The 25,522-nt window shown below is 38.2% G+C and overlaps 1 protein-coding gene across 4 annotated transcripts in view; it reads right to left on the bottom strand.

Annotated features, from left to right (window-relative positions):
* ptprga (protein tyrosine phosphatase receptor type Ga) overlaps nucleotides 1–25,522 on the bottom strand; it is a 429,346-nt gene that overhangs the window by 85,769 nt on the left and 318,055 nt on the right. For all 4 annotated transcript variants that reach the window (XM_037102522.1, XM_037102523.1, XM_037102525.1 and 1 more), the window contains 2 exons: nucleotides 21,202–21,268; nucleotides 7,317–7,474 (listed from right to left, as the gene is read on the bottom strand). In XM_037102522.1, coding sequence (XP_036958417.1) covers nucleotides 7,317–7,474; nucleotides 21,202–21,268 — 225 coding nt within the window. The remainder of the gene's footprint in view (nucleotides 1–7,316; nucleotides 7,475–21,201; nucleotides 21,269–25,522) is intronic.

The following is a 25,522-nucleotide window of genomic DNA, read 5'->3' as shown; positions in this document are numbered from 1 at the left end:
TCAAATGCACTGTGGTGCTGGCATAAAAAAACAGTGTGCAGCCTCACACCAGGCCATGTTGTAACTCCAACCTCCACATCACCTCCAGTGTGCAATTAGCAGAGGGAGCAGAGCTTTTAAAGGCAATGATTCAGGTTTCTTGGTTCAATAGGAAAAAAAACAAAAAAAAAAACAGATGGAACAGTATTACAGTTTCACAGACACACTCATTATCAAGTGTGTGATGTTTTCTGCCTACTAGTGCAACCCTTTCTTTCTTTGGGCATGTCAAAGTATATTGGTGACTTTTTCCCACAAAATGTTATGCTATTTGTATGTATGTATCAAAATGTATGATTGCGACTGACACAATTACTGATAACTGAATGTCAAAACCAAATGTAGTTTCAACTTACAACTAAGGTGAAACTTATTTCTTCTCAGTTATTATTCTGTCAGCTCTGTAAAATAGACTTATTAAGCTTTAGATGATTTCCCTTTGAGAGGGTTAGGGTTAGGGTTAGGGTTAAACATTTAATGTAATAATGTCAACACTTATTTTATTTTATGACTTCTATGACTTATTGTAAACATGGTTCTTATTAAGGGGAAATAGGGAAAATCAGGTGGGCCTACCTAACCCTAAAAACAACGATCCTTCTTCATAGATTCTGTTAAAACATTTGAACTAAAATAGGACATTACAACCTGAATTCACATCAGTTTAATTAAACAAGCCACATCATAGGTAATGTTACAGGCACAAAGAGGAACATTAACAGTATAAACATCAACTAAGAGCTAAATAAGAAAAAAAAACTGTGCACTGCTGGGTCTCATGGTTAATTACAGTTCACCCTAATTACAGCACATTATTAAGTGGAAAGTCTTTCTTGTTCTTTTCTAATATCCAGAATATGAGAGGGTCTTGCTGAAATGTTGATTGCTGTAATATTTACAATTAAAAACTGAGGCCAAACAGCCATTTCCACATTTTTCAAAATAGATTACAAAAAAGTTCTTTTTTTTTTTTTTTTCCCTGCTGAACCACAACAACAAATTCAATGTACTGAACACTACATCCCTATTACGTTCATGATTTCTAGTGTTTTTAAAGCATCTCAATGATTGGATCAATATGTAATTATGACCTGTTTCACATTGAAATTTAATCAAGATCTTCTTTAAACAACAGTTAAATGTGTTTCAAATGTCTAAAAACATGTTTCTACCAGATGTATCCCAGTATTAAAGTGAAACTCTCGCCAAAAAGCAACCAAAGCTTTATTTGTTAAAGTATATGAGTCAAACCTTCGTGTAAAAGCATAATTCTGATGAAAGAGTCTATTTTGAGATTTACTGTAGTTTTGTTTTCGGGTAAGCTAATTTTCAGTGGAGTGCTGGGGCACTCTTACGTTAGCATCAAAATCGCTATTTTTAAAACACTAAGAAGATGACCTAACAGGAAGGAGAGTAATGATGGACCGCCCCTCAAGCCTTCCTGTTAGATTGCACTCAGGGATCGACACTTTTTGTCTGCCATGACGGCGGCGCACCAGAGATACAGCTGCTAAAGTGAGTTGTTCAAAAACTTTCTTTTTAGTAAACTCTGTGTACACAAACAATGTTCTCAGTGCTCGTGTTCATGTGTAGAGACGATGATACTGGTGATACTACGAGCAAAGTTTCATGTTGTGTCGAGCCTTCTTACTGTTTTGAAAATCAAAAAAATTGATGCTAGTGTACGAGTGCCCCAGCACTACATTAAAAATGAGACTGCCCGAAAACGAAACTGTGGTCAAAGTGCCTCTTTCGTCGTAATTATGCTTTTACACTAAGGTTTGACTCATGTACATTCACAAGTAAAGCCTAGCTTGCTTTTTGGCGAGAGTTTCACTTTAATCTAAATGTTTAAATGTATATTACTGTACAAACCACCAGATCACTATTTTACATTCTACCAACACTACATCTTTTGAAAGACCTCAAGGAGGACAGGCAACCCATATGGCTGTATCTTATCTGCTTTCTGGATATGTAGGCACAGTTGCATACAATGCCAGATGGGAAATTCTATAAAATTCCCAAATGTCCCACTTGGAACTGCTACAAGGAGGCTGGTCTCAATAGCACTACCCTGTTGGCAACTCATTTTTAGGGTGAATGTGATGCGAGACTAGCATGGGATAAGTCATGTTGGTTGTAGTATCTGAGACACATTTGTTTTCTCTAACAACACACACACACACGCATCCAACACACAAGTACAAGTGTGGCAAGTCCACATTTTTGTCTGAAAGGGAGGCATTTAAGGTGAGTCGTTGTGTAAGAGCCTGATCATTGATCCACTCTAAAAGAGGGCCCAAAGCAACGGCTGTCACTCCTGCTGACCTACTTCAACTAACATCCAAAACAAAGGACTAGCAGAGAGATGGCAGAGAAATGGAAAATGAAGAGGCAGAGATAACTACAGCCACCATTAGTGTTAATTCTCTTTCCAACCTCCTCCTTTTATTTTTCTTCATGATGTTGTCTCTGGAGAGTTGCAGAGCAAACGGGAACAAACAGACTTCAGGAGAGGCTTTTAAAAAATGTTGAGAAAGTCTTATGGCCAGGAATAAATAGCTATCAGAACAGAAAGGATAAACGATGCTCCCATCTCTCTTCCTTAACTCTTTGTTGAGTGATTTCTTCGTTTCATACTCCATTGGTGTTTACATGATTTACCATTAGCTGACTTTAAATTCTTGTTTGTTATCCTTTGCTTTTTTTTAGTCAAAGTTGAATAAAACATATATCAAATGGAACCATTAATGTATTCATCATGGGCATAATCTACAGAGCCCAAAAAACAAGTGAAAAAAAAGACAAAAAACTCTGAAAGCAGGTGTATTGGTGTTCAGCTCAGCTTTCATGCCATCTTTGGCGTTTACTGTGCACAGGAGACAGCAAAACACAACAAGTCTTTGTTCTCTACCAGTTCAGGAACAAACATGGATGATCAAAGTATACTGTAATGTTGTTGTAATGTTGTAAGTTCACTTATAGAGATAACATCTCTTAAATCAATATATTTCCATACTTTCCATAGTCACTTCTGCATAAACTGGAATGGCTTCAACCCGTTTGGTTATAATTGTGTTTGCCAAAATCAGACAGAAAATAATTCAATTTGTATGGAAGCTTAGAAGCAAGAATCACTTTAAAAGTATTAAACAAGTTCTAAGTGCTATATTGTGGGCAATTGGACGTGTTTGAGTTTCTTAAAGACATTTCACCTCTTATACAAGAGGCTTCTTCAGCTATAACTAACTTGACGGGAGTTGCAGGCTTTTAAACTCTGTGTGGGAGTGTCCTTACAGAGTTGTTAAGGACACGTGTGAGCTCTGAGTTTCACAGTCGGTAGGACCATTTGCTGTTTGTGGACCCAACCTGTCTCAATACTGCATTATAGGTGGGTGATAAGTGATGTCTTAGGCCACCTCCTCTGTTCAAACACGGTTGTTCCAGTTTGCGATAGATGGGTTCTTTTACTCCTCTTTTAAACCATCTGTCTTCCCTGGCCAAGATGTTCACATAGCTGTCCTCAAAATAAGTATTTTTCTCCTTGAGATGGAAGTGGATGGAAGTCTTGACTTGAGGACTTGGCCCTCCTGTGTTGTGTCATTTAAGGAGAGGTTGTTTTGTCCTTAGGATGAACCTCAGTGTGTTGCTGGGCTTGAAAAATCTTCAAGAAACTGCAACAAGTACAGTTGCCTACAATATAGCACTTAGTATTACCTGGATGACTGAGAACCTTCATCAACATAAGGCCCAGAGGCAGCACATGTTGGTCAGGATATTGCTAAAATCTCTGCTACATTTCAAAACATATCCAGTGATTTAGTCAGCCTTGAGGACATATACCAAATCACAGCCTGGTTAAAGGCTATCTTCACTGATTTTGAACGGTTGAGGTGGAGAAGAGGATGGAATGGCTGGAGGATGCAGTTAAAAACATAAAGGTGTCCCTGGAGATTAACTCCATTGCAACTAAAGAGTAGATGGGGGACGCCTGAGATAAACTTGAAGATGTGGAGAACCATAAAAGAAAATAATAATCTATGATTTCTGGTTGTACCAGATGGTAAAGAAAGCAAGAATATGCTGTGGTATGGTTTTTCATCTAACAAGGTTATGTATCATAAGCAAATAGTTAAGGGTGGCTATTTCTCATGTGTATATTTCACATGTTTGTTTATCATTGCTAAATTTGAAAATGTGTGCATTCCCCCATGGAATATGATCGTCAGACATCATGCTAGTGCAGTAGACCCTGGGTTTCTGCTGGTGCAGGGCACTGCCTGGCATCATGAGGCCAGAGTGCATGGGCAGTTCCTGGATGACGATGGCAGTGATGCCATTGACTGGCCCTCTTGTTCCCCCGACCTAAATCATCTCTGGGACATTATGTATCAGTTTCATTTGGTTTGGTTTGTGCTTGTAAGAGATGTTGTTACTTTTTGGTGTTGTGGCTTTCTGTCTGCACTACATTCTTCATCATTCTGTTTTTTTTTTTTAACATCTCCTCATTGACTGCTTCACATTGACCCGCTCTTCCAACTTTAAGGCAGAAAAGAGATGACTTCACCGACATTTGGCTTGCTCTGCAGCTACTCTTAAGCAAACTAATTTGGTCTCATTACGGGACGAGTCTGCCAAGTGCTCTTTACACTGTTGAAGGAAGATGAGAGCTAAAGACTTTTCACACAGATCTTAGACACTGGATGCATTGGAGCTGCTGTTCTCCTTGAAATTAAAACTCTTACAACAGTATCAACATTTAAAGGTTTGCACAATTGTATTTATTCAGTTTTAAAAAATAACATTTACTAATACTGTTTTGGACTTAATTCGGCATTCAAACATGCACAAGAGGAGTTATGTATCACAAAGCTTCAGACTTTATTTTTATAGTCAAGATAGATAGATCATTTATGCGACCACTCTCTCTAGCAGCAGCGTAATTGTGAGCAAAATTTCCTTTCTCTTGACCTTTTTTTCCTCTTCTTTTCTGTTCTAGAGAGATATTCAAAGTCATCTTCTGCAGCAAGAGATTCAATCACAAACAAAATATTCTGTTATTTAGGGAGATTTGCTGGCTATGTTTAATGAACAACCTCACAGTCAACCCCTGCTGGTTCTCCCCACCACCACCAGAGTTAAGCACTTCAGGAATGGTTTGAGGAGCTCAACAATTAGTTTGAGGTGTTGACTATACATATATATATATATATATATATATATATATATATCATATATATATATATATATATATATATATATATATATATATATATATATATATATATATATATATATATATATATATATATATATATATATATATATATATATATATATATATATATATATATATATATATATATATATATATCAATCAATCTCATTCTCAATCAATCAATCTCATTGAGATGTTATCCCTGAGCATTTTAGCAAGCTTCAGTGTTCTCCAGCTGACTCATCAACTTTCTGGGGGCAGCTGATGAGGCAGCATTTTGTTAACAGATTTGGGATTTTATTTATTTTTCATTTGTTTTCAGATACATTTTCATCTGTGGGTCTCTGGGACTTACTATATTGAAAACCAGTGATCAGCATCACTGGATTGACAAAGGTACAGCCTCATATTTTCATGTATTTTCTCTGGTGAATAATGATAATGAATATTGTTCATAAAATAGATGTAAAATGTAAAAAAATAAATGCAAATCAGACAGTGTTGGTGTGTGTATGTTTGTGTGTATACAAATTAGAGAAAGAAATGGAAAAATAAATAAGCATTATCAACATTACAGGAAGTGAGTACACCATTACCTAAAGTGACTTTAGAGCTTTCAACCATATGGATACAATCTAACAATTGCAAGAATCATGCAAGCCATTAAAAACCATCTTGAAATATGGTCATTACACCACTGACCAGTGTAACTATTTTTAACTGTTTGAACTTTCCTTCTCAGATCCATTTCACTACACACCTAACTAGCAAAACTGTGAATGGTCATTAACTCAGAGTCAAGTTCCAGCATCATTAGTAACTATCACACTATTGTCATCTCACACTTTCTGAACAGAACTTATTACTGTGCACCTAAGGATGTTTACGGAGTAGAAGTAGTTAAAGTATTTAATGGTGTCAAACAGGCACATTTATGGACAGTTTTGTCAACAGTGATTTAAACAAGGGGAGGAAAAAGGTTTAAAGTCAGCAGACATTATGTGCGCACAGAGCTGTCATCCTGCCAGCGAAACCACGTCATCATGTGAAAGCAAACACCTCTCACATCCATTGAGACTTTCAATACACTGAACGACTGTAAAAAACAATTTAATATTCATATAATATTACCGATTAGCAATATCAGAAAATATCAGATGTTTATGTCAGTTACACGGATTGTAAAATATATCATTTCATGATAAACCACTTAAGATTTTTCATCCAATTTATAATTGATGGAACACAAAGAACAAAACATAACTCAATAACAAAATTGTTTAATTATCAGTTTCCAGATAAAAAGTTGATTCCAGTGAAGTGATTGACATCTGAGTGTATTGTGCACTGTACATGGGCACGAACAAAATGAACAACCCAATATGAATTGTCATGAAAAGGAAGACGATTGGTTTTAGAATAACTTTATAAATCAATGTTAGGACAATAAAGAACACTGAAATCAAATTTAATTGTCTTTATATTGTGGCCAATGTTGTCAAGTCAGTTCAGTGTCAGTAAAACCACATATAGTCTCAGGTGGCAGTTTTATCGAGCTTTTTATAATTTAACCTCAGTTTGTTTGCTGTGGTTTCAGGGCTTTATCAACTGCATGTTTAAACTCTGTTAACAGTTAATACACCAAAAAAGTGCAAATAATCACAGTATTCAGGGGACCGAAAGAACACATTACAAAGTCATTTTCAAACCACAGATCTTAAAAATCAAGCTTCTTGTGGATTTTATTTGATGTATTTTGTTTTCAATGACCCAGTGCAAATCTAATTTTTGGTACTAACTATTTTCATCTTATGATGGCTTCATTATAGAATCTTCTATAGATAAATAATGTTTCTGCCATTTAAGCCATGATCTGATTACAATTGTGTCAGGATAATAGATGTAAATCAAAAGATAATGGTTTTATGTTTTACGTAACAAGTTGATTCAGTTGTGCTATTGAGATCGCATGCCAAAATGAGTCTGCAGTTAGGGTTCCCAAACCTGATATAGTGCAAAATACTCAGCTTGTTTTTGTTATGTATGTGTTTCTCACCTGTTTGTAGGAGACATAAATAGGTCTGCTGAAGATGATCCACTCCACCACCTTACTGCAGGGTGGAGTTGTGAGAGAGCCAGTGTAGCGATAGTAACTCCCCAGTGAGGACGGCAGCAGGTCTTTCAGTACAAATGGCTCCAGGACAGTCTCTTTTTCTATATGAGAGAGGGCAGAACAAAATGTTTGGATCAATACAACATGATCTAGACAACACTCCTTATTTCACCACAAACTATGGTGATCAGGCTTTCTGGAACTCATCCAAGTGCTACTGTTTCACAGCCTTTAGGTTCATGCCATTGATTTCATTTGCATTGTGCTTGCCTCGCTCAGTGTCCCCCTATTGACAGACATAATTGCACCAAAAACCTATAATTATACCTTTCTTGGCTTAACATACATAATACGATCAATGCTACATCACATCTTTTACACATCTCTTAATACTAACTGGTGACAGAGAAGAATTATTCACTTACTAAGAATGTATGCTCCTAACAAAAATATGGCCGACATAAAAGACACTGTGGTCTGTGGCGAGGAAGGAAATAAGGCTTAATGAAATGATAAAGGAGTCATCAAGTAAGATAGTCTCTTAACTCTTTGAGTTACACTTTTAATGAGAGCAATCAAGACATGGGCAATTTAAACAAATTCATTAACGTAATCTGACTCAAACACTTACAGAAAATCAATTAGCAGTTCTATACTATGAGGGGCTAGCTTTGAGAAAAGATGTTAATTTGTGTTCTACAGTGGAAAAAAAGGGAAAAAAAAACAGTGGAAGCAGAGCGAGCAGTGAGCAAGACAATGTACAAAGCTGTTTTATTGCATAACGCTACTGGTTTGTCTATTTTTTGTGTGACTTCTTAAAAAATTCTTTCTTTCTCAGTGTGATTAAATCATATCACAACTGGATGGTCTGGACTCAGTGGACATAGGGAAAGAGTATAGAAAATAGGTCAAGCTAACTTTATTCATAAAGCACAAAATCACAAATAAACTTACTCAAAACTTTCAAATAAAAGTAGCAAAATGGTTTGTAATCATTATAAATCTAGTTTACTGTCAAGTATGGGAATTTACTGAAGTTGAAGTTGAACCTCATTAGATATTAATATTAAACAAACTTCTTCAAGAATAAGACATGTTTTACCAACAGAGAGAGCCACACGCACATGATATTATCTTGATGAAGACAAAAGCTATCTGCAACATGTCTTTTTCTGTATCTTGAATGATACTATATTTTTACCAACACTTCAATAATCCTAGCACAAATTATCCATTGAACAGGAATAGATGTGCATTAGAGTTCTCAACGGGCCTGAAAATTACAACCCGACCCGACCCGGCCCGCGGGTTTTTAAGTCCGAACCCGATGCAGCCCGACACACCAGCATGAATTGTCTGCCTGAACCTGGACCGAACCCGACGTGTCGGCATTGTTTTCCTCATCAACTGTTATCATGATCAGACAGACAGCAGACAGCAATTCAATAGGCGTGAGCACGTCACGCAGTGGCATCAGGTCTGTGTCTGCCCCCATGAAGCAGGCAGCCAGACTCACTCTTCACCACACGTGAACAGCGATGATTCACAACAAACAATATATAATTTGCAACCTGCAAGAAATGTGTTTTATGAAGTGTGTTTTATAAAAAAGGAAGCCCGAAGCCCGAGGCATGAGCCAACCCGGCTCATTTGCAGATTTTTTCGGCCCGAACCCGGACCGAACATGCGGGTCTGGTCGGGTTTGTCAGGCCGGCCCGACCCGTTGAGAACTCTAATGTGCATTAACTTTCTTTGACTGACAGACATGTAGAACAAATGCGGCAACCAGTACCGATCTGGTACTGACAACCATGCCATGCTAAATTTCACAGTAACTTGCAAACTTTGTCCTAAGCATTTGCTGAATATGCAGAGATGCATCAAGTAATCATAACTGCCCGAAAGACATTTACATATTGTGTGTGCTTGGTGTTGGGACATCCACCTGCATTCATTAATGTTTTTGTCGACTTTAGGGCAGGGGAGCAGGCTGAAAGTTCTCCATTTATCCTTTGTTTTTATATATCTAGCTTAGCTGCTAATTTGCTTAACTGTGTTAAGCAGAAAGTCGATAATACAGTCTATCTGCTCCTTGGTGCTGAGCAGGTAGTGCAGAGCGGGTTTGTCCAATATTTTCAAATGTTTTCAGACTGGAGCTATTTCAGTAATTCTTCAAAATGCTCTGAAAATGAACTAGAAAGTGCATACAAAATACTTTAATCATTTTCATCAACACATCATCACTCATCTCCCTCAAAACATCAAAAAAGAGCTTTATAGACGTGAAGAGGGAGCTAAGGAGAGGAAGGACGGACTGACAGGCAGCGTTGTAACTAAAGGACTGATGAAGGAAGAGGATGTGAATTTTTCCATGAATGGAAAGGTGGGAAAGAAGGGATTGAAAGGAGAAAAATATGAATCTGGCAACAGAGGAGAGAGTCAGTATGAAAGGAGATCAGAAAAAGGAGAAGTTGGAGAGGGAATTTGATGCAAATGGAAATTAAAGGTGATGAAGTGTGTAAGCTGATGCATGCAGCAGGGTGGGTGATTTGAAGGGGCTGGCAGGTTGGTGGGGGAGATGCATGTCTTTATCAGCGATGGCTAGAACTACAGATCCCACCTCCCCCATCACTGCCTCTTCCTCTCCTCTTCTTCACTGTCCCGCTGACAAGACTCGTTTTGTAATCCAGCAACATTTGTCACTGCCCTAAGAAACTCGTACATTGCAAGGCAGCTGGATTTGTGAGATCAGGTGATCATGTAATTTTGCAAATCCCTCTGCCAGGCTTGAAGCTATGTGCTTGTGGCCGAACACACAGGCATCAAACCAAACAACATCCTTAAAAGAACTACTGGCAGCTACGGGCATCGTTTACATATGACCAGAAGCAACTATATGTACGATAACAACAATGGCGGCTCCTCAAGAGGTTAGTGTACCTGTTGCTATAGCATCAGCTATTTCAGAAATTGAGAGTTTATTTCAAGCGCAAAGAATGACACTGGAAGCTTTTCACTCTCCTGTCAGCTGACTTTGTTGGGAGTGTGATTTGGTGGCAGCACTCTCCAACTGCTGATCTGCTTGGTTTAAATTTGCCTGTGATGCACTGGTCAAACACAACCCAAACCATTTTGTGAAACATTGTATCTCGTTTGTCAGGATATACAAACTCTCTTGACAGTGGAGACCACATTTTGCAACCAGTCTTCTTTAAAAGTCAATGCTGATTTCTTTTAACTATAATCACTAAGTAGAGCATAACAGTCCAGCAGGTCACTTAACAACAGCAAAACCATCTCCACAGCATCTGACTAAACTATGTCTGCATCATAAGTGCAAACACTTCCGTGCAACACAATATATGGCTTTTGTTAAGTCACTACACTTAAGACCAGTTCTGAGCACTGCATTTGGATTTCATCATGTTCATTAACTTTCCTAAGCAGACAGTGCCTACCCTCTGGAAATGGTTGCATTGACCCAGAGAGGAAGCCAAGGAAGGGAAATGAGTTCAGGCTGGTGGTATCTGTCACATCGCGGTGAGGTTGTCTTGTCTTCGGGATCTGTCTTGTGAATTCTTGTTTTATTTTGAAAGTAACTCTCCTCTCGTTTCAGATCACGTGCCCTTCCTCCTGTGTTCCTGGTCTGACGTCATCCCTAATCCCTGATTGTCTGCACCTGTGTCTCCCTCCCTCATGTGTATAAAGTCTGTGTCTTCCCCTGTCTGCGTCGCCTAAGTACTTTGTCGTCTCGTCGTGTACCCAAGCCTTGACACACAGCCCTTGAATTCACGTATTGTTAAGTACTGTCTTGTTTTATTTTTCTGTTTTTTTGAACTTTTGAGAGAGTGATTTTGAGTTTGTAAATTTCGTTTTGTAGCTGTTTCTTTTCCTCCCTCGTGAGCGCTTTTTGTTGTAATTTTGTTATTTGATAGAACAGAGTATTTTTCATAGCCTTGTGCCATCCTCTTCGGAGTGACTTTTCTTTTGTAAGTTTCATATCTCAGATATTTAGAATAGTGTAGGTTTTCCTCCTTCGGGAGCGTCTTGTGTTTCTAAGTGTTCTGTGTTTGTTCGTCTTGTCTGTCCTCATAGAGTTTCATAGCTTTTCATTTATCACCTCCTCTGAAGAGTCGCGAATCAGAAAAATAAAAGCTTGATTCTACTTCTGCCCAAACTGCTTCTGAGTCCTCTCTCTTGTCCCAAGTCTGACAGTATCCACCTCCCTCCAGATGAAAGTATTAGAGGAAATGATGGATGCATGTATTCTGAAACAAGTTGATGTATAAATGTATGACAGTTATTACAGCTGGGTGAAGACTGGACAGCGCAGTACTTGCATCAGTGTATTTAATGTAATGTACATATCTGATAAGAGGTAAGTTCATTGCCAGGATGGAAAATTATGTCCATATTTTGTTTATAACTTTGTGTTCTTCCTTAAGGAGCTTAAGGACATGGCAGTTTAAAGATTACAACATTTTACCAAAGCCTCTGTAATACAAGGAAAGGAAATTGAATTGGCAGACAGCTGAAGAGGAGCAGATTGTTATTTGAAGACAAATACAGATGCAGCCAGCAAGTAGACAACCAAAGGCTGCAGAATATGAATATAATTCAACATGTCTGGTAACATGATGACTTTTTTTATTCTACTGAATCAATTTTTAAATCTTGTTCCCACGCTCAGTTTGACAGCTTGAAATGAAGGGAAAAAAAAAAAAACTGTCTGAGGTTACCAGTGGTGCTGAACACTTGCCCTGCAAGACTGAAAAACTCACATTTCTGAATGATGCACATTTCTACAATGTTTGGACCAGGGGTGGTAGATAGTTTAGGCTCTTCTCTAAATGTACTGATGGCTGATGTGCAGCCTACACTGTAGACTGGTGCCTGTGTGGGCCATGTCAGGATAATAATCGCTGCAGCCTCCTGGTGGAATTACAGCACCAAGATGAAGCATGTAGAGCAGGCTTGTCAAAGTTATTACCCAAAGGTGATTTTTTTAAAGTTAATTGGCAACTTAACACTTAATCAATTAATCAACGTCACATTTCTTACTCCTCCCGACTTATAAAACAACTTAACCATTACCAGAGATAGGCTACTTAGGGACCTGTTAGAAAAGAATATGAGTTGAGTTGAGCTCAGATTATGAGAAATCTGATAAACACACCTAGTTTTTTGGCCTGTATTCCATTTAATTTGGTGCATGTACACTGCTGATCTCGTTTCTTTCATTTTTATACATTTGCACACAAAACTGTAAAAGAATCCAGATGTTGTTAAAGCATGAATAAATGCATTTTCTGACCATATGAATAAAATGAAAAAGTAGACCAATATTTTGAAAAACCAACCAAATCCCCTTTCCCTGACCTGCAGAGACGCCATGATAAGTCATGTGGACAGGACGTTTTGAAAAAAAAAAAAAAAGTCCAAAAGAAAGACTAATTGATTGAATCACGTAAACCCGCTTTTTCCATTATAGCATTACTAAAGTGCATGTAAACACATCAAATCAGATAATTATCATAACCTGATTATTCCCACTTATCAAATTATTTTGGTCATGTAAATGAGCTCAATGGTTTAATCATTAAATTATTAATCATTATTATTAATTAAATATCTTGATATGGACACTTTGGAAACATGATCAAAAACATTATTAACATTGGTTAACATAACCAATGTGTTTAAATGTGTGGGAGAGTCAAGCTCAAATTCTTCCCGCCTGACACAGCCACTTAGAGGGGCTCAATGTAACAAGTGCCTTGTCTCAGTGCCTCTCTCTGCTCCACTAACACAAAGTAACAGTAGCCAACGCTAGTGTAGAAATCAATTCTGCCAACATATACTAATGATCAGCCTCCAGCACAACATAGAAGTTCCACAGATCCCCATAGTACCAGCCCATTTTCTGATATGCCTATGCATATAGCTTTTGCAGTTGCCCTACTTTCACTGCATTGTATTAGCTGTGTTATACTTCATCATATTTACCGCCGCAGCTGTGGCTCAGGAGTTAGAACAGTTGTCCACCAATCAGACTTACGTGGTTTGATCCACGACCCTTGCAGTCTACATGTTGAAGCATTAGTGGTTATTAAGACTAGAAAAGCACTATTGTTAAATATAGTCCATGTACCATTTCCATGTATATACAGTCTGCATGGAGACCATATAATTGCTGTTATGATTATACTAGGTCCCCAAAAGATGGATCCTGTTGACATCAGTGATCCCTTGATTCCCTGAACTAGCACCAGCAGGTCAAGTTTTGCACCTGTGAAATGAAATGATGAGAAAATCTACCTGATGAAGTAATATAGCATTTGATACACTGATGATTCACCATCATCAGAGTAAGAAGTGGGGATTTAGATGAACTGTTTTGGAAACTATGAAACAGTGCCAGTCAGGACAACATTTATATTTGTCAAATAATTTGATTTCTGACCAAATGAAGATCAAACAGACTTATTCAGTGCGAAAACGCTTAACTATGATGGAAAACCTAGTAGCCTATAACACAACAACACATGAAACGTAGCTCGGTAGCTAACCCATCATCACAAGAAAGAATATTGGCCATTCTAGACAGATAGATAGATAGAAGAAAATGTATACAAATTTTCAAACACAATCTGTTGTTAACAGTTTGATGATAACATCTACAACGTAAAATATGGTGTGAATATTATGTGAACAACATGTTGTTTTTTTTGTTTTGACCATTTTCGGGTGGCCATTACACATTGATGGAAGGCTGAAAGTTATTAATATTCCATATCAAACAGCCCCTGCTAGCAGCCTCAAAGAAACTCTGGCGTCACAATGAATTAAGTGTTTTTTGTTTGCCTCTGTGTTGTCATGAGCACACAACCATAAAACATCTATGATGAAAGGGTATACATACAGTAAACTCAGAACTTTTTTCCTGATTGTTGATCTCCTGAACAGTTCTACTTTGTTGAAAAAGTGGTTCTTGGAAATGTCGTAGAGGGACAGTGAAGCATGTTTTTTAAAAAAGCTGAAATATTTCAGTTCTAAATCCTGGAGTGTTTGAGGGGAGTTTATAGAATTAAAGAACCAGGGACTCATTTATCTGCACTGCAGTTAGATTGCTTGCAGATGAAATGGGGTTGCATTTCATGCCTTGATGAGAACTTTATATTTTGCAGTGAATTTTTACCGTGAAACACTGAGCTACTATCCAGGCTTATCAACAGATGATAAACATTGGGATTTATTGTGTGGATTTATTAGGATTTTATGCCGTGTTTTCATTTTTTCATCGGTGTTCCTATTGTTAAACCTTAGACAGTAATGTCTATATAAATCTATAATACTCTCAGCATTAGCGTATAAGTCATGGTATTAGTTTGGCAGAATTAGTTAGTAGTAATGTACTATATACTCTCTTTGGCATATTAACTGTGATGCCAACCTAACAATCACAGCCACTTCAAAGTAGACAACTGGTAGCTGATTTCAATTGCGAGATGTGAGATATCGTTAGACTTATTCCTGTAGCAATTTTCAGATGTAACTGTAAAGATATTCAGTAAAACAAGGTGGTGCAACTTGAAGTTAAATTTCTGTTATGCTGTTTGCAAATCTGAGTTCTGTTTCTTTTATGCATTGGTAGTCTCCATGAGTAGCCTAACATGTGCACTTTTCAGAAAATCCTTGTTGCTTGTTCTGTACAGGAAGGAGACAACATACTCCTGTGAATTGACCAAAACAATGACGTGACATACACAAGACTTACTGAAAATGAAAAAAAAAAAATCATATTTAAAATCCTATAATCTATTTAGAAGCATTAAAATAGAATATAATTCCTTTTATTGTCAGCTTACAATGAAATCACAGAATTATCTCTGTTCAGTGCAATACAATACAACATAACATAAAAAAAACAAACATATGAAACATGTCACAATAAAAAATATAAATAAATGAATATATTATATATATATATATATATATATATATATATATATATATATATATATATATATATATATATATATATATATATATATATATATATACATATATATACATATATAATGGTAGTGGTGTTGAATGTATTTTTGGTGCTTTTTGGTGTTTAGTGTGCAGATGGCTGTTGGAAAAAAAAAAACTGTATCTGTTGGTGCATGTTTTGGTGGATCTTAAATGTCTGCGAGAGGGCAACCGTTCAAAAAGGTGGTGGGCAGGGTGTGTAGAGTCACTGGTGATTGTTCTGGTTCTGCTGAGGTAGCAGGACGTGGTGATGTCCTTCAGAGAGGGTGGAGGGCAACCAGTGATTCGTTCTGCTATTCGACGACCCTCTGCAGTGCTTTTTTATCTACAGCAGAGCAGCCTTCATCCCACACTGAGATGCAGTGATGGTTGCCCGGTAGAAAGACATCATCAGCTTCCTTTGTGTCATTCCTCCTAAGCACTCTGAGGAAGTAGAGTCTGTTGTGCTCTCTTGATGGTGGCAGAGGTGTTGGCAAACCAGGTGAGGTCCTCGGAGATGAAGACCCCCAGGAATTTGAAGGTTTTTACCCTCTCTTCGCTGACCCCATTCATGCTATGGGGCCGGGACGATGTCACATTTCCTCCTGAAGTCTGTGATGATCTCTTTGATTTTTGTGGTGTTCAGTGAGAGGTGGTTCACTGAGCACCATATTGTCAGGCACTTTATCTCATCCCTGTATGCCGACTCGTCTCCTGAGATGAACCCCACGAATGCTGTGTCACTAGCGAATATGATGAAGATGTTTGACGAATGGACTGGTGTGCAGTCGTAGGTGTACAGGGAGTAGAGCAATGGGCTCAGCACGCAGACCTGAGACACGGCGATGTTTTGGGTGACAGAGGAGGAGATGCACTGAGGTCAATTAGTGAGAAAGTCCTTGACCCAGGCACAGATGGAGGACGAGAGGTCCAAGTCCAGAAGTTTATGGATTAAGACGTTGTTGTTTAAACCTTGTATAATGCAGCATATAACTGTATATTTACACATATACTTCTGTGTTCTCACATCACAGTACTGAAATTAAGCTATTCCTCCTAGCCAGCACAGATTACAGGTCCATTAATTCACTATCTCACTCACTACATGAAGTCCTCACTGACTCTGAACTCTGCAACCCTGATTGGCAATTGATTTTTAAAGGGTGTACATGGCTCACGTTGGTTTCCCCTGGTTTGAGGTACCATATCGACCCTGTGGCACTTCTATAGGTATTTGAAGAAGAGAAATTCTGTGCTAGTTTCCGTCTTTCTCTCTCCATCTGAACTACTGTACAAGTATGTCTACCACTCCTTTGCTGATGGGGGTTTAAACCCAGAGCGCTCTCCTTCACATCCGATCTGATGTGGCTCCACTGCACAGTGTTCGCATGTTAAGCTTCCTTTTCATCCTCTCTCAATAGGATTTCCAGAAATTTGGGGCAGACACATTTATTCATCTGTCCTGCTTTTTTCCTTATGGTATATTTTTATGGATTTTATCCACAGCCTCTGTCTTGGATATAGCAGATATGGTAGTTAGTTATGCCAAGATTTCTTAAGACCATACATTTGGAGCAATACGGTAGATCAGTAGTAGTTTAGAATGAGCATTTATTTACTGTTGTTTGCTCAGAACATCTTTCCCTCAGACTTTCTTGTGAACTGTACTGCATCCTACAAAAGGCAATCAATAAAAATCCTGCTGTTCTGCTATGCATCATTTACGGTGGCTCAGAGGTGTCAGGCCAAATACAAAAGTCACAACACAAATACAAAAGTCACCACACAAATACAAAAGCCACAACGGAAGTGAACAGCAACGAATGTTGACAATGCGGCGGATTGTTGCTGGTGTTTTTGGACCTGTGTGCTGGCTGTCTCTGGGCAATACAGAGTCCAACTTTTTCCAGGCTCTCTCCTGTTTTGTCCAAGTCTCGTATTTGTGTTGTGGCTTTTGTATTTGGCCTGACACCTCTAGGCCACCGTAATTATGTCAGTGTTAGGATAACTCTCAAAAGACACTGATGTTGATCAGGAGATGAACTGGACATTGTACCCATTGTCCAGAAAAACAATAAAATGTAGGCAATTAAAATTGTTACAAGCCACTTGCCGTACGAACAATCCTAAAATTTGTATGAAATATGTGTCATATCACATTACATGTTGGTACAAATCAGTGGACTAAGTAGTCCCATATGAAACATGTGAGCTGAGGTTGCATCACAATCAGTGCGTTCCTCTGCATGTGGGATTGTGCACATATAGGCGGGGCAGACTGTCCACTTGTTAGTCAATCACAGATTCCGTTCTTCTTTCAGATGAATAAAAAACTAAAATTGAAACATGTTTAAATGGGTTTCCAAATATACTTGGACAGCCATTAATATACCTGAGTGGCCCGCCCCTGTATGTGTGGGAAACACAAATGGAGATGTGAAAGCACTTAGAAGTTGGTGCCAGGCTGCCAGCCTGACTGGATCACCTGTAAGCCTCTATTTCCCTGATAGATTTGAAACATCACCTCCAGGGTGGGACTGAAATGTAATATACCTTGACATCAGCAAACAGAGTGAGGATTTTCGTCTGGTGTTATTTACTCATTTAAATATTTCCAATGTGTGTATTTTAACTCTTTCACTGTAATGATAATCCCTGCAGTAGTGATGATGATGGCTCAAGATAATTCATTGAATTCACTATGATCAACATTAAAATGAAAAGCATGAGAGCGCAATCGTTGTGCTCCTCCTCTTTGCTGCCACCTCTCATTTTCCCATCCATCACATCATTATCAGTCTTTGCATCTGCCTCAAAAGCCCCTGCAAACCCTGTGTAGACAATGGGCTCCTCTCTTTGCCACCGAAGCCTTTCATGAGTCTGCTATGTAAATCAGACTCAGCCTTTTTACCGGGCTGATTTCACAGGGATGGCGCAGAGCCGCTCGCTGGCTAGCTAGTCAGAGGGCATTTGTTCCAGCGAGGTTTCATGTAAAATGCAATAAGGCATGAGGTACAAAGGCAGAGGAGTCAGACCTGTGGTGCGTGTCCGCCAGACAAGCCCAGCAACAAGAGAAGAGAGTGCTGTGAAAAATTTAACCACCCGCTGCTCCATAGAGGAGCACTGGTGGAGACAGAGCAAATTAGCCAACCACCTTCCCAGTGGGAGAGATGGTAGCGTGGCCTTGATTGAACTTGAATGGTCTTTGTGTTAGATGAATTATGGAGGCAGAGTAGTTTTTATTCCAAGACAGCTGAGCAGGAGATAAAGTGCAAGTATCATGTGGTGGGGTTTTATCAAAGTTTTATTTGTGTATTGCGAAGCCTTCAAAATTCACTCTGAAGCCGTTCTGCTGTTGCAAGGCGAGCGGGGCCCTTTGGGGGGGACAAGACAGAACATTGCTTTAGGATAAATGTTTTGATCATGACACGGATGCACTTCAGGGCTGTGTGCAGGAGACAACTTTTTTTGAGGGCATACACTACTAACAAAAAAACAATATAAAATCTTCTAATTTGATATGCAAGGAAAAAAAAAAAAAATCCCAGAAGTCCTAATTTACGTGAGGCGTTAAATGATGCAAAAGGCTAAGGCTTTTTGATGAGGGTTACAATCAAAGCTAGCCTGCAGTTGAAGTTTGATCAAATATTACCCGTCAGATGTTTATCCTATCCAAGTCCAACATCAAATGCATGTTGTGGCATCAACCAGTGACCTTGTGAATTAAAATAACAGCTGTCACCTTGCCATATGCATCTTATGCTGTAGAGATTGACTTCCTCCAAAGCCCTGCACTCATTGTGGATTTGCTGTTTCATAGCTCCCAAAAGTTGATGGTCATCAGTTCAGATCAACAGATTAATGTCCTATCCATCTTACTCCTGCCCACATGACACCTTGAGCAAATTATGGGTTCAACTTTTGGTGTTTCCTGTCACCTAACCAGAACCAGCATTGTCCATTGTAAAGATGCTCTTCCCTTGAGTTATTGTTACGCTGTATAATTCATTCATGAGATCTATGTTGGCAACTTTATTGAGTGAATGCTACTAACACTATTGTTAGTGCCTTCCCAACTTAGTTACAGCTTGTAAAGCCTTGGGAGTGCTGCCAGGGTGTCTACTAGTTCTGCTGAGCACCGCAAGTATCACCTATAATTGATTCCCCAATAACCTATTGAGGGACCTCCCCAGGAAACTTATTGTGATATAATGTAAATCTGTTCAGAATGTTCTTTATGGCAGCTCTGATTTGCTATGAAAACCTATAGCATTATTGATAAGCTTTAGTCTTATTTTTGTAGTTTTGTCTATCATTTTTATCAGCTTGTACACACTGTTGACATTTTCCTTTTACTCACTGAATAGCTAATTCTAGTCCAGCTTTGTTAGGCTTTTATTACGCAACAAGTGATATTAAGTCTTGTTAGATGTATAAATACAACAGTTCCTAATAAAGCCTGACTAAGATCACTGGAGCAAAAAATATCTTTTCATTAAACCTACCTTGTGTCGTCAGTTTGCATGACCTTATTGTTATTATCTTTATTTATCACTTATTCTCTAACACACCTAATTTCCAGTGTTGGGGTAACAAGTCACTAATGCATTACTCTAAGCACATTACATTTGTAAAACACAGTAATGTAATGCGTTACTCTTCCTAAATCTAAATATATACCTATACCTAAATATGAGGCACATTAACGTTACAAGTTCAAAACATGAGCCTTCATTTATTTCCATATTTGCATAAAAGCAAATTAACCAAAGATGCCCTTTCATACATGCGTCTACAACAGTCGTCTGACGTCTCCTGACATCTGCGAAATTTAACACAGTGACCCATCCAGGGCACCTGTGGACGAGCTCTTGAGTCTGAGGAGGATATAACAGACTCCTCTTCATGAGCTATAACCGCTCCTTTAATGATGAACACATCAAATAAGTTAGACCAGTCTATCATAAAACCATGGTTTGGTGGACGAGTGACTTGGGTGGGATTGTTAGAAAAAAAAAAAAAAAAAAGCCAAAAGCGTTTAAAGAATAAAATATTGCATCAAAAGAGGAAGTGATATATGTATTGCCACATGATGATATTTCATTTAAAAAAACAAAAACAAAACAAAGCACAGTGCTCTAAACAGATCCCTGTTCTAATGTAACTTATCAGAGTGAATAGTTTACCCTGTAAACTTAATTTGCACAGACAAATCTTTCTCAGTTGGAAACGTTTTTATGGCCATTACTGGCACACATCGGAGATGACAAGTTGCGGATGCAGTCTGTGTTAAAGAGGCACACGCTGCGACATTTTTTAGTACATTGTTTCAATTCACTGGTTAAATTCTGTGCAACAGACACTACTATACCTTTAGTGTTTTGTATTCTTCTACAAATAGACAACATGATACATCGTTTGATGATTGTCTTAAAATTGATGAACTATTTCAGAATTGCTCAGCATGATACTATCGTTATTGAGGGAAAGAGGAAGCAAGGCATTCTGCGACATTACAAGATGCTTTGTGGAGCACTGCCAAATCATGCTGGGATAATGTGATTAATTAAGTTTTACACAAACTTGCCATGCCAGCTTACATGCATGTTAACATGAAAGAAAATGAGGGACATACCAAATACTAAGTTATTCTGAAATTCAATTTTTTTGTGATCTAATTTCTTTCTTCTTGTAGTATTTTGACCAGCGGTTTCAGACTTTTGAACCCTATTGTACATTAGGCCTAAAATCTTGGCTCTATTATACTTCAGTCATTCCATATATGACTTGGGGCACTGGGCCGTCCACTCACCATGATGGACAACACCCTTTAGGCCATGGATTATGGGGTCAACAGCAGGGTTGTCCTTCCCTCCCACCTGAGAAACAAAAAGATACAGGAAACATCAGATAATCAGTATCATAATTATTCATAGAAAACATCACTTTATACCTAAGGGTCCTGCACACAACTACTTCATAAATCAAAGCTTTTTCTATACGTTGTGGCCATTTATACACAGGCAAACAGCATTTGTAGTCACTGAAGACAGATCTTTTGGGAAACTTCTTCAAGGGTGATAGGTGAAGATATTCAGAGACACACTGTTTTCAGTGTTTACGTCTGGACAGGAAGAAATGATGACACAGACACCATTTATCAGTGTTTTCAGTGTTCACTGGCAAATGTGAGTATGCATTACGATATCTGAGTATTCGAGTTTGTATGTTGATGGGGAGGATTTATATTGTTTGAATTTAGAAAGACACAGAAATACATTTAAAATACAATGATGGAAAAGAGAGACAAAACAGCTGCTGACAATGTTTTGCAGTCAAAGACGCATTATCCAGGAGTCACGTTCGTGGTATTTTCTGTAGCTAAGCAACCGACCAGAATATACAATCTGCTTTTTGTTCACACTGGTACTCGTAAGAATACAGTTTAACACATGAATGGCCATGACATATGCACATTCATGTTTTTTTTTTTTTTTTGTGTGTGTGTGTGAACGCAGATGACTTCTAAAATGGGAGAGAATAGTGTTTAACATGGAGACTCAATATCAATAGAGTCATTTGACACGCATGTGATCTATAACATGTAAATCACACAGATAAATTTACTGCTGCCACATTATTTCCATGTGCATTTTCTTTTCAAAATAAAAACCTGAAGATAAAGTTGAAAAAGTTGAAAAAGGAAGTATAATGTAATTAGAAGGAACAAACAGCAATCAACAAGCCATCAAAGGCCCCCTCCATCTGAACTCATCAAGTGTGTGATGACATTGTGACACGTGTTTTCAATCAGAGCATTATTGTTCTCATGAAGCCTGAAAACTAACTAGACCAAAGTATAAAAAAAGAATTCCTATATAGCGAATACATGAGTGCATTCAACACAACAAGATCACTCAAATTTGAATTATTTGATTCATGTGTTTTTTCAAATGCACCACTAAATGACCTGTTTTGTTTTGTTTTTGTCCGAAGACTTGTTATCCTGAATCATGTAGGGAGATAAAGTTTGCAGACTGCTAGCTTACGTAGTTTTAGCATCCTCAGAAACGACTGCACAACAGTCTGTTTATATTTTCCAACAAAGCTGGCAACGATATCAAATGTTTGACGCCTTGAAATATGTGCTGGGCCCCTGTCTCTAATGTTGCGGAAGTGGCAGCCTCTCTCTCCCTTTTTCCTCTCTCTGTTTTAGTTTCACTTTCCCTTTTGGTTGAGTGTGTTTGACTTATTCCCTACCAGCCTTTGGGTGCCGTGTAACTCCTTCCTCAGTTCTGTTTTTGTATTGGTTTAAGCCTTAATAAATGACATTGTTGTAACTTATCCCAGCCTTGCATTTGAGCCTCTATTTCTGAACCATGACAGACAAGTAAGATGGAAAGTTATCAGTGTAGCCCTGTCTAAATGTAAATAAGTTAATCAGTTAAATAAATGAATAAATAAGTTCCTTCTATAAATATGTTTATCCTATTGTAATTCATATAATAAGAACTGTTATGTAAAATTCATATGAGTTCAGTGTGAAAGAATTAAAACAATTAATAAGTCAAGACGGTATTTAAAATGTGTTTATAATATGTTTGGTTGAATGTACAGGCAACTGGTGTTTTTATCTGTCACTCATCCCTGTTAAGTCTGTTGATTGGTTGTCTGCTCCATTGTCATGAGCTGTCATCAGTAGGGAGAGCAAGGGTGGGGGAATTGGAGGAAGCAGGTTAGATCAAACTAGAGAAACAAGTAAGAAGGACCAAATACGGAAGGAAAAATACGACACGAGTACTGAATGTAACACTGGAGTATTGTCATACTATCAGGATAAATGCAGAGTTTGTCAGCAGTATATGGAAATATAATGGTTTACAGAAGGTAAATGTTTATTTGTGGTGTAGTAATCACAAACTGTGTTACTGCTAATGGTACTATTTTAATGCTAAACATGATTAGGGTTAGGTTGTCTAGCAAGCAACGGCACTGGTTTAACTGCAGTAGCCTCACGTTACTCATTATGTTTACCTGTGTGTGTGCTGTTGTTATGTGAATTCGGACTGAGCTCATGGAAGTGCATAGAGACTTTATTTATTATTAAATGATGTAAATGTATGTTGTCAGAGGACTGGACCAGGAAGCCCTCCTTGGACCTTTTCCCCTCTAAGCGACAGCAGTCGGAGAGCAACACGTGTCGAGGTCACAGCAGTAGGAGTCCACGTCTCCATTCCCCTCTTCATTCTCCCTCCATCTTCATCTGTAACATTCTCCATTCCCCCATCTTCACACACATCACACACTAACTGAAGCAGAACAGTGAGTACAAAGAAGAAGACTCACATGCACTTCTATTTCATGTTGCTGGAGAAAGTGAGCTGGTAAACCCTTTTAGACCTCAACGTACCCGAACATCGATTCAGGCCTGCAACTTTTATTTCTGAGACTGTTTGGTTTAAGTAACAGTGCGCATTCTTTTGGGTACTGAATTTGTGTTTATGGAGATGTGCTGTGAATTTGACTGAAAAGTGAGAGTGTGATAAGTGATATTTTCGTGTTCACGAGTGAGTTATAATTGATACTCATATTTGTGTTAATACACTGATTTTTATTTTAAAAAATACTGTGTGTGAGTGGTAATTAGAGTAAAGCACAGGGATTCATTGGTAAAAATATTACTTGTTCAGGGTTAAACATATTATTTCTTAGTAGATTTTTTCATATCTTGTTTCATAATCTACTAAGTGGAGGCATCAACCAATTATTGTTTCTTACCTTATTTTTGAGAGAAAGTACATTTTTCTATTGTCAAAACATAGGTTAATACGGCACCACAAAACCTTAAAATTAAGAAACCAGAGCACGCCCAGAGTGATACTTTGCACATAGTTCATTGTAAATCAGAGGTTTGGGTGCTAGATCAGAGACAGAAGGACAATGAAATACACTAAAGTAATGTCAATGCTTCTGGTAGTCGAGTGTATTTGTATTGACATAGGCATCAGTTTTCCAGTTTGGAACTGGCCGCCATGCTTGCTATTCACTATCACAGAAAGAAAACAAAAGACAAATAAAGAAAATTGGTCAACCGCAGGATCTGGATCACACAGAGTAAGCAGGACATTGTCTCTCTTGACACTTGTTTTAACTCCTGACAACTTCTGCAAGCTACTGCTAGTACTACCGCTATGACAACTGCTAGAACGTCTAGGCCTGCCAGTTGTTTCTACTGTGATACTGTCACTGTGTTGATTGCTCGAGGTTACAGTAACACTGAAAACAGTTAAATCTATCTGTCCCTGAAAAGTACTACACTGGTGCAGACATGCGTGTGCTATCAATGATTTGGCGCTCACATTCCAAACCCATGTCCTCAACACTCCAAACAATTGCCTTATCATTTGAAATATATGTTCAGCCTGGAGTAGCTAATCCAAAATGTCACTTCCCAATAAACATATCAGGACACGTCCAAGTAGTTCCAAGGCTTGAGTCAACTGATGGTGCAGGATTTTTGCTTCCTGAGGTCTGAGCAGCTAGAATACCTTGCCAGTTTGTATCAAATGTACTAGGACATTAACAGTCTTTAGCAGAAAAATGTTCTCACTCTCCTGTATTAGTTTTCTATTATGTTCAAAGTATCAAATTGTTCGTATATGCTTGTGTTCTTAAATTACTACCGCTACTAACTGAAACTACTACAATCATTCTTCTACTCATTATATATACTTTGAATACTGAAATGTTCACTACAACAACTGTGAGTAGGAACATGCAGCTACAGCAACAGCAGTCACTACTAATAATCATTTTTATTGTCATTATGGCTCACAAGGTATAGAGGGTCATCCACAAATTCAAGGGTATGTTGTTTGATCCCCAGCTTCGGAAGTATATCTAAGGGTTAGGGATCTAAGTGTCTTTAGGCGTGACAATTGAGCCAAAATTGTTCCCAATGACTGTTCAAGTGGTTTGTGAATGTGTGTTTGAATGGCTGAGCATAGAAATATTGTGGGCTTCGGATGTATCACTCCTGATAAGCAGGTCAGCAATTTGAATAGCAGCCTTTGTCACCAATAAATGTATCCATGGATGTGGCTTGTATTGTAAAGCTCTTTGAGTGGTTAGTA

Source organism: Acanthopagrus latus, chromosome 6, assembly GCF_904848185.1.
Source record: "Acanthopagrus latus isolate v.2019 chromosome 6, fAcaLat1.1, whole genome shotgun sequence".
NCBI lineage: Eukaryota > Metazoa > Chordata > Actinopteri > Spariformes > Sparidae > Acanthopagrus > Acanthopagrus latus.
This window is presented reverse-complemented; position numbering and strand designations above follow the sequence as displayed.